Source organism: Asparagus officinalis, chromosome 3 (genome assembly GCF_001876935.1).
Source record: "Asparagus officinalis chromosome 3, Aspof.V1, whole genome shotgun sequence".
NCBI classification, from domain to species: domain Eukaryota; kingdom Viridiplantae; phylum Streptophyta; class Magnoliopsida; order Asparagales; family Asparagaceae; genus Asparagus; species Asparagus officinalis.
The window spans coordinates 45,883,876-45,893,021 of record NC_033796.1 but is presented as its reverse complement, the minus strand read 5'-3'; the positions used below and the strand labels follow the sequence as shown (position 1 = coordinate 45,893,021).

The window sequence follows — 9,146 nt, the reverse complement described above, 5'->3', positions numbered from 1 at the left end:
CACAATATTCCAAAATAAATTCTTTCAATCCTCTACCTGACGCAACAACAACAAGGTCACAAGTAGAGGGCTGCCCTGAGTAGGAGACGATGGTGGAGCGTTTGCCGGTGATTGAGAGGTGGGTGGCGAAGGAGCGGGTGACATAGGAGAGGGGCTGATCAAAATAGAGGACAGTGGTGGAGGACCACCACTAGGAGAGGGAGGGGGAGGGGGGTGAGATTGAGAGGAGGAGGAGGGGAAGAGGGAGGAGTTTGAGAAGAGGGGAGGGGGAGGAAATTGAGAAGAGGGGAGGAAATTGAGAGGAGATTGAGAGGAGGGGGAGGAGATTGAGAGGAGGAGGAGGGGAGGAGGGGGAGGAGATTGAGAGGAGATTGAGAGGAGGGGAGGAAATTGAGAGGAGATTGAGGGGAGGGGGAGGAGATTGAGAGGAGGAGGAGGGGAGGAGGAGAAGGGGAGGAGATTGAGAGGAGTGGGGAACGAGGAGAAAACCACAGAGAAGAAGAAGAAGAAGAAGAAGAAGAAGAAGATAAGGAAATGGTATTTTCGGAATGTTTTGAGATGTATTCATTGGAGAGTGTTAAAAGGGGGCTGAACATATTTTTTGGGATTTTAAGGGTTAAAGAGTAAGGGAAAAAGATGGTGGGGCTGGGTCACATCTGGATTTTTTTGGGGGGGCCTTAAAACATTTTCCCCTAAATTTTTTAATATTAAATAATATAAATATTTATCAAGGTACTAAAACAATTGGGTATATTCATGGCTACAGTGCGCCCTATAAACCCAAAAACGCGTATGATTTGGCGATTTTCATATAAGCCCAAAGTTTTCATACATTTAGTTTTATACGCATCCAATTCCGAAGTGTGTTTCTTTCCTATAAACCCTAAGTTTTACCTCAATTACTTTAAGACCCACCCGCTTTCAAAGTTTTTACTATCTTTTTAGATTGCTTGGCAACTTACTTACTTATAGGTATCTTTTTACTTAAAAAATGTCAAAATTATGTTTGGTAATGATTCATTTATTACTTGATTTTAACTTATAAGTAGGAAAAAAATAAGTTCTGCATCTTTATTTTGATACTTTTAAGTAGATTTACTTATCAATGTAAAAAGACTATCATGCCCTCTAACAAAATAACTAATAAGTAACTTAGAAGTAATCATAAAATAAGTAGTAGCCAAACATGCCCTTAACTAGAATTCTATAATTTTATCCCCGTTTACTTTTAAATTCACCAACTTAAAATTCATTTTTAAACCCAAAAATACTTCAGTTAATTATCTTATTCATTTATCTATTTCAAACACTTTGGTGAGTGATGTAATTTACTATATTTTATTTATAGGTACAGTGCACCCAATTAAACATTTCTTTTGGTTTTTTTTGCTCTCAAGACCAAATCTTCCTTCCATTTATTTGAATCCGCCATATTCAAAGTTGTGTTTCTAGCCTTTGAATCTAATGTTTTACCTCATTTATTTTTAAGGGTTTTTACATCAAAACTATCTTTACTTTTATCCAAATTGATACTTACAACCTTTAAAGTTTTTTTACGTAAACCACATTTACTTGTTAACATGTTTGTAATATCACACTTTTTTTTTACTGTTCATCCAAGAAAAATTAGACATTTTCATTTTACTCCCCATCTTCTTCATTCCAACTCTTAACCCTAACCCTAGCCTCCTTCATCCTCCTCTTCTACAAACCCTAATCCTAATTCTAACCTATAGTTGCCACCTCCCTCAAAACCTTAACCCTAACCTATGGCTACCACCTCCCCCAAAACCCTAACTCTAACCCTAACCCATGGCCATCACCTCCCCTAAACCCTAACCCTAATCCTAGTTCCCACTTAGAAAGGAATGGGAGAGTGGGAGGTCGGGGAGGAAGAAGGAGGACGAGAAAGGGGGAGGAGAGTTGGGGGAGAAGGAAGAGGGAAGACGGGAAGAGGATGAGGATGGGGAGGCCAAGGTTAGGGTTTGTGAGGAAGGAGATGAAAAAAAAGAGAAAATGACGAGGGTAAAATAGTCATTTCGCATATTTTTGGCTGACAACTGGTGACATTGCAAATATTTTAACAAGTAAATATGATTTACATAAAAAATTTAACGATGGTAAGTATCAATTTGGGTAAAAGTAAATATGGTTTTGATGTAAAAACCCTATTTTAAACTCGCCAACTTCAAAAGTTCTATTATGATTTTTCACCTATAAATACAAAATTTTATCTTCATTTATTTTTAAACCGACCTACTTTATAATTACTCTTAGATCCAAAATACAAAGTGTTTATAATTTTATCTTTTGTTTTTTACATCAAGGTTCTTGCATTGAAACTGTAAATGAGTTTGCTTGTCTATAAAACAGAGTCCTAGTCACATTTATTTTTAAATGCTCCAACTTTCCCAAAGGAGTTTTTTTTCTATAAACCTTAAATATATCCCCATTTATTTTGAAACCCATTTGCTTGTAAATTACTTTAAGACCGAAAAATAGTACATTGGATTAATTTCAAACTGCTTTATATTCCAGCAATTTTAGATACAATATAAGTTGCTATATTTTATCAATATTAGCTATCTTTTTGTTCTAAGCCCTTAGTGTATTTTAAACCAAATGTGTAAAGTGCTATTTTTTGTCCTCTTTTATATTAATGTTGCGGTATAATAAACTGTAGATGTGTTTTTTTGCGTATAAGACAATTGTACCCTATTTATTTTCAAAACTCATTCACTTTCGAAAATTACCCTCAGACGCTAAATACTCCGCAGAATTAATTTCAAATTTTGGTGTATATATAGTGTAAATCACTATATTTTTATTGCTACTTGAGTGGTCAAAAATATAGTATGATTTTAAACTAAATGCTTCAATTGTTATTCTTTTGGCTTTTTGCACACCTTTGTCGTCGCAACGCGCGAGTCAATTTTGCTTGTTCAATATTTAATTTTGCTTGATCAATATTAAATTATTCAAATATTTGATGTGAAATGTTTGATATCAAAATTTTCTAATATATTTATTTTTACATATTTAAATATGCAAATTGGTTTTTATATGATTGAACACTAGTTATTTCCTTTTATGTATTTGAACACTAGTTATTTTTATTTATATGCTTAAAAACTAGTTATCTTCTTTTATGTGGCATTGTTTGAACTGTTTAAATAGATTACAATATGTATTTAGTTTTGTTGTTGCTATCCATTAATCGAAATGAGGGTGCATGTTTTTCAAACTAATGTTTAATTTTTGCTAATAATAATTATTTAACATAATAATTTAATTTGAAACTCATAATGCAAATAATCTACGAATCTAAAATTTAATCTAAGAACCCGACCCTCACTCTAAAGCAAAAGGTCAAGAGTTCTATCAAAAAATTAGAATCCAATCCAAAAGTATGGGCTCTAAGTTTCTAACCGTAAAATTTGTTTAGCTGAGCTAAATCATGTAACTGAAAATAAGTTTACTACAAAAAGGTTTAAGTCATATATCGTTCCTTTCACATGTCACCATGTACCATAAAGTAGCATTTGTGTATAATTTCGGTGGAAGATCTCCATGATGAAGAGAGAACTATCATTAAACAAAATTTTAATTCATTTATACTCGAATAAGAACATGGATTAAACGACTTTACATATTTATATGTGGATCTCTCTCTCTCTCTCTCTCTCTCTCTCTCTCTCTCTCTCTCTGTTTGTTTGTTTGCTTGTCGAGAGCCTACATTCTCATTTTATAATGGCCATAAGCTTAAAGAGTTCCTTCATGCTAAAGCTCGTTCAAAGTTTTCATGCTAGGCAATAGCTGATCTAAGGATTTCTAGAAAGTTGTGTTATGGGTGTGTTTGGTAATCGAAGTGTTTGTTTTTCTTGTGTTTTTTAGAAAAACACCATGTCATGGTGTTTTTTTAAAACATGTTTTGAAAACACCATTTATAGTTATTATTTATAAAGCGACGGCGGCGGCCTGATGGGGGCGACGGCGACCGAAGGGCGGCGACGGTGAGACGCATCGGCTGGCAGGCGGTCGGGTGACGGGCAGGCGGCGGCAGGGCGGTGGTGGCCGGGGCGGACTTCAGGGGGCGTACGAGCGGCGGACGTACGACGAACCGTCGGGCGACGCGCCGCGACGGGGCGTAGCGGCGGCGACGGGTGGCGCGCGGACGAGTGGCCGTGGAACTGGTGGTGGTCGCGGCGACGCGGCCGACGGGCGGTCGGGCGGACGACGGACGTTGGCGGTCGGTGGGCGGCGACGCTGGCCGGATCGGTGGTGGCAGCCGGGTAGGCGGGCGTGCGGGTGGTAGGGGGCGGCGGCGATAGGCGCAGGGGTGGCGTGCGGGCCGAACGATGGTCGGCCGAGCGTCGGCGGTCGAGCTGCCAGCGGCCGGTAGACGTGCGGGCGGTCTGGGCGGGCGCGGCGGTGGGTCGGACGACTGGCGCGGGCGGCCACAGGCGAGCGGCGGTGGGCAGCTTAGATGAAAAAACGAAATCTTAAAACACCTTTTTGGTGTTTTGAGAAAAGTGTTTATTTTTTAGAATTTGTAAAGGGGCAAGTCAAAAAACGCCCCGGTTGCCAAACACGTTTTATTGTTTTTGTTAAAAATAAAAAGCAGAAACGACAAAAACGCCACGGCTGCCAAACGCTCCCATATAATTAGCAATTAAAAAAATTTACAACTGTAGCTAACGAGTTTTCATGCTTCAAAGAAAACTAGATAATCAAATTTTTAGTAACACTATCAAATACATCGTTAGTAACACTATAAAATAAATATCGCTTAGTAACAAAACTGTTAGCCTATGAAGGCCTTTCGCTATACCATATTGCACTGCTAAAAAATAAGGTATCCTAGACGGAAAATTCCGTCTAGGATACTCAGAATTCCGTCTAGAATGTGTATTCTAGACGGAATTCCGTCTAGAATAGGCGTCTAGGATGTTTCCGTCTAGAATGTAGTATTCTAGACGGAAATTCCGTCTAGAATACATTCCAGACGGAATATTCTAGACGGAATTCAAAACCGTCTAGAATACATCCTAGACGGATTATTCTAGACGGAATTTCCGTCTAGAATAATGCATCCTTGACGGAAAAAATTTCCGTCTAGAATAAGTATTCTAGACGGAAATTTCCGTCTAGAATACTTATTCTAGACGGAAATTAATTTTTTATTTTTTTATTTTTAAAAAACATCCTAGACGGAATTTGAGCATCCTAGACGGAATTTCCGTCTAGGATACAGTTTTTTTTTTTTTTTTTTTTGCAGAATCTATTTTAGGTGCATGTACACAATATTGAACAACAAAAAATTATATTCATATCCAACACAATCTAATTATATTTCAATATTAAATCCCATTATATTCAAATAATACATTCACCAAAATAGTAAAGAGATACATAAATTGTTTACACACTTTTACATAAATTGAGATTCTGCATCTTCATAGCGTAAAGAGCAGGCCTACCCTTTAGAATGCATCTTCTCTAAAATAGAGATTGCTTCAATAGCAATACAAGCAACCATTTCTGTTGACATTCTGCAAAGAGAAACAGTCAAGATTACATACTTACACAAACAGTAACTTAAGAAATTCACAAAAGAGGTTCAAATACTCACGCATAGGAGTTATTATTCCAAACATCCCATACCAAACATCCCATAGACTCCCAACATATCCATCACCTATACAAATAACGGGGTGATCATAGCAACATATATATAAACATAATACGAAAGAAATCCATAACTAGGACGTTTATTATCAGTTACCATGACATAATAGTCCCCTTGGCGACCCTTGTAATAAACACGAGGTACCCCATGAAGAAAAGCCAAGGGTATTGCATAAATGAATGTACATCACATAAGTTCTGTTATTAGGCTACCAACCATAATTCAGGAAACAAGCATAAGAATGCTTACTTGTATACTTGCCACTCATAAGGTGGTCCATAATTTCAGCCTTTACTGCTTCTATGCTCGAACTTTATTGCTACCTAGCATGCACAAATGAGAATTTCCTCTATAGATAATGAAACTGTACTTACTGTATAGTAGTATGGGTCTTGGGAGCTTTTCCTATGATGCTCTTAGGCTCTTGCATTTCAGTCATCTGGCAATAGGAGAGACCAAAAATAAATGTTCAACTTATGAGCTATTTTGATACCAATATGTAGCTGAGGAAGCAAATCCATATTGAAGAATTAAAAATTTTGAACCAAAAAAAATATTAAGAAATCCGAGATTCTCACAATTCGTGAATTGCAATCGCTAGAAACAAGCTTCATCTTATTTTCTCCAGTCCCAGTTGTCCTGATGATATCTTTTGCTTCAGGCATTGTCCACATTCTGCTACCAATTTTCAGAATCATGTAAGAAATACATACATTACTGGTTACCAACAAATTAATGGTGCTTTTACTTTTTATTCCAAAGGAGATCGAATCAAGCTCATGTTATAGAAATTGTACTGACATTTCACCAGAACTACGATGCGTATCAATATCGGATAAGCAATTGGCAAGCCATCCTTCTGAAGACTGATCCAGGCTTGCGTTGGCAAAAGTACACCTATCATCTAATGCAAGTTGTATTATAAGCACCATACTAAGATAATTTTCTCAACTCTTAACAGAAATCATTATGGTGTCAAAGCCAACCTGAGAAGACAGATCCTCTAGGTTCTTCCAACCCTTTATCAGTCTTATCTGAGTTTGTGTTTTCCCCTTAGTTATATATAGTTAGGAGAAATCTCGAGAGATAGCAAAGGAGAAAAACTTACCTCCGAAATGCGACTCATAGCCAAAATTTCCAGTATTACTAGTAGGAGTGTGTTCCCCCAAAATTTCCAGTATTACTAGTAGAAATGCGACTCAATACCGAGCTCTGAATCTTTCCAGCTATATTTCCCATCATATTTCCAGCTAAGGAATTCTCGTCTCCGGACAAATACAGATGGAAACCACTATATTTACCATCATCTCTTGTAAAAAATGCTTTGCTTGTCCATCTGTTGTATGTTTTGGTAATGATACCAATTTCTGACGGTAGCAAAATGAAAAGTGTCAATGAAGTACAAATGGAGGACGACGAAAATGCTAGAATCTGAAAGGCAACTGGAAACAATAGTGGGGTAATGCATACCTTGCTAGAGATCTGAGAAATGGTATGCTCATCTTCATTTAAGATACATCAACAAAAATAACAATTAACTTCAAACCTACGGAACTAACAATACTGGTTCATGACAATATTTAAAAACCGATTATATGTGAACGATAACAGGAAACAAAAAACTTTCTTTGTGATCAATAACCATTACACTTTACTGATGATCGATCAGAGTACTAGAATACAATAAACAGAAAACAAAACATCCAATTGCGATAAGCAAATTTACCCTTCAATCTACATGAATTAATTCTCTGAAAGCCTCAACCAGTAGGCTCTATGAATGCAAATATATAAAACACCAAATTGATGATAAAAAAAAAGTAGAACAATGCAATTAGTAATCCATCCAAATGTAAACTCCTAAAAATGGGGTTTCGCACAAACTTCACACAAAGAACACAAACTCATCAAATTTATCATCAAAGACTCCAACTTTATCATCTAACTTACATATTAACACGAAAGTTTACAGAAAACAGAATACCCATTTGGATATAGGACCAAAATCAAAGAAAAATGGAAGTATTCGGCCGATGGCATTTTGGTAATTTGGAGTAATGGAGAAACCTGACCTTTGAGAACTGAGGAGAGTGATAGCCGCAGCTCGCCATGGCCGACGACGACGACGACGCGGATTTTGAGAGGGAAGGGCAGCGGAGGCCGGAGAGCTGGTGACGGGATTCGACGGGGAAGAAGGTTTTGCTGGATCCCCGGCGATCTTGAGCTTCTAAATTGCTTTTTGGTGGTGGAGGCCGTGGAGGGAGAGGGAGTAGAGTGGGGGGAGGGGTCGAGGGTGAGGTTGAGGAGGGAGAGGGTGAGGAGGGGGAGGCGGTGGAGGGAGGAGTAGGAGTTGAGGATTTGGGGGGTGGGGAGGCGCTGAAAATTTCGATTTGGGGGAGGGGGAAAGAAGGGCCGCTGGGTTTTTGAGGCTTTTAATTTTTTTTTTAAATTTCAACGTATTCCAGACGGAAATTTCCGTCTAGGATACGTGGAAATTTAAAAAATAATAATAAAAATAAAATAACCGTCTAGTATACTATTCTAGACGGAAAGTTCCGTCTAGAATGTTTTATTCTAGACGGAATATTCTAGACGGAAATTTTCCGTCTAGTTTAATACATTCTAGACGGAAAAATTTCCGTCTAGAATATTCCATCTAGAATACGTGATTTTTTACTAGTGTTGGAACCGTAATCCCCATATATGGCTATTAGTCATGTGTAATTTTTTTATGATCCCATATGGTGATAGAAGATGATCATGCTGGTGTATGGTTACATAGGTATCATGCGGATATATATATGCATGCTAGAAATTAACAGAAGCTTAGCTTAAGCCACATTGTAACATGAGGTGGCCCTTGGTGGAGGTGGTGTCACATGACACCACGTCGCCAAGGTAGATCCGCCCTGATGCTAGAACGAGAGTTAGAATCACAATTTTCGTGAAATACCATTTTATTTAATCCCGTTTAGTTTAACACGCATTTACCTGACATTTAATTTTTTGATAACTGATTCAATCATTTATTATATTGCTCAGGGTATATATTTGGCGAGTAGAAAGTAAATATAAGGTAGAAAGCAAACGAAATTACTTTCTCCTAACTTTCTATTTACAAATCTTATTTGAATAATAGAAAATAGAGGATGGAAAATTGAAGTGTGAACAGAGGGAGTACATACTATTGGAAATTTGAAGTGTTAACTAAGGAGTACATATTATGGGATTTGGATCGATAATCATGACTAGTGGGCTTATATCTAGTCGTAACATTAATTTGGCCAAGGAATATGACAAATTGGTCGTATTGATGCAACTCACTTGTGGTTTGGCTTGAAAAATTAAGTCATATAATGGAGCTTGAAGTAGGAAATTAAGAATTGGATTCTTTTATTTGTGCTATATTATTATTCTCTCCATGCACGGAGAGAAAAACAAGAAGAGAAAGGGAAAA

General features: G+C 37.5%; 1 protein-coding gene and 1 long non-coding RNA gene across 3 annotated transcripts; both read right to left on the bottom strand.

Annotated features, from left to right (window-relative positions):
• On the bottom strand, positions 5,348-6,430 carry LOC109834003. Of its 2 annotated transcripts, none has more exons than XR_002245422.1 (4): positions 6,268-6,430; positions 5,786-6,128; positions 5,633-5,698; positions 5,348-5,552 (listed from the first exon to the last, which is right to left on the bottom strand). It is a non-coding gene; the product is annotated as an uncharacterized LOC109834003 (long non-coding RNA). The 2 variants fall into 2 exon arrangements; XR_002245421.1 differs by having other exon boundaries at positions 5,939-6,128; positions 6,268-6,419.
• Positions 6,471-8,687, bottom strand: LOC109835048. Its single transcript, XM_020403047.1, has 6 exons — positions 8,681-8,687; positions 7,762-8,118; positions 6,896-7,056; positions 6,798-6,810; positions 6,676-6,723; positions 6,471-6,593 (listed from the first exon to the last, which is right to left on the bottom strand). The coding sequence occupies exons 1-6, from the start codon at positions 8,685-8,687 to the stop codon at positions 6,472-6,474; spliced, it is 708 nt and encodes a 235-aa protein (XP_020258636.1). The 3' UTR covers position 6,471.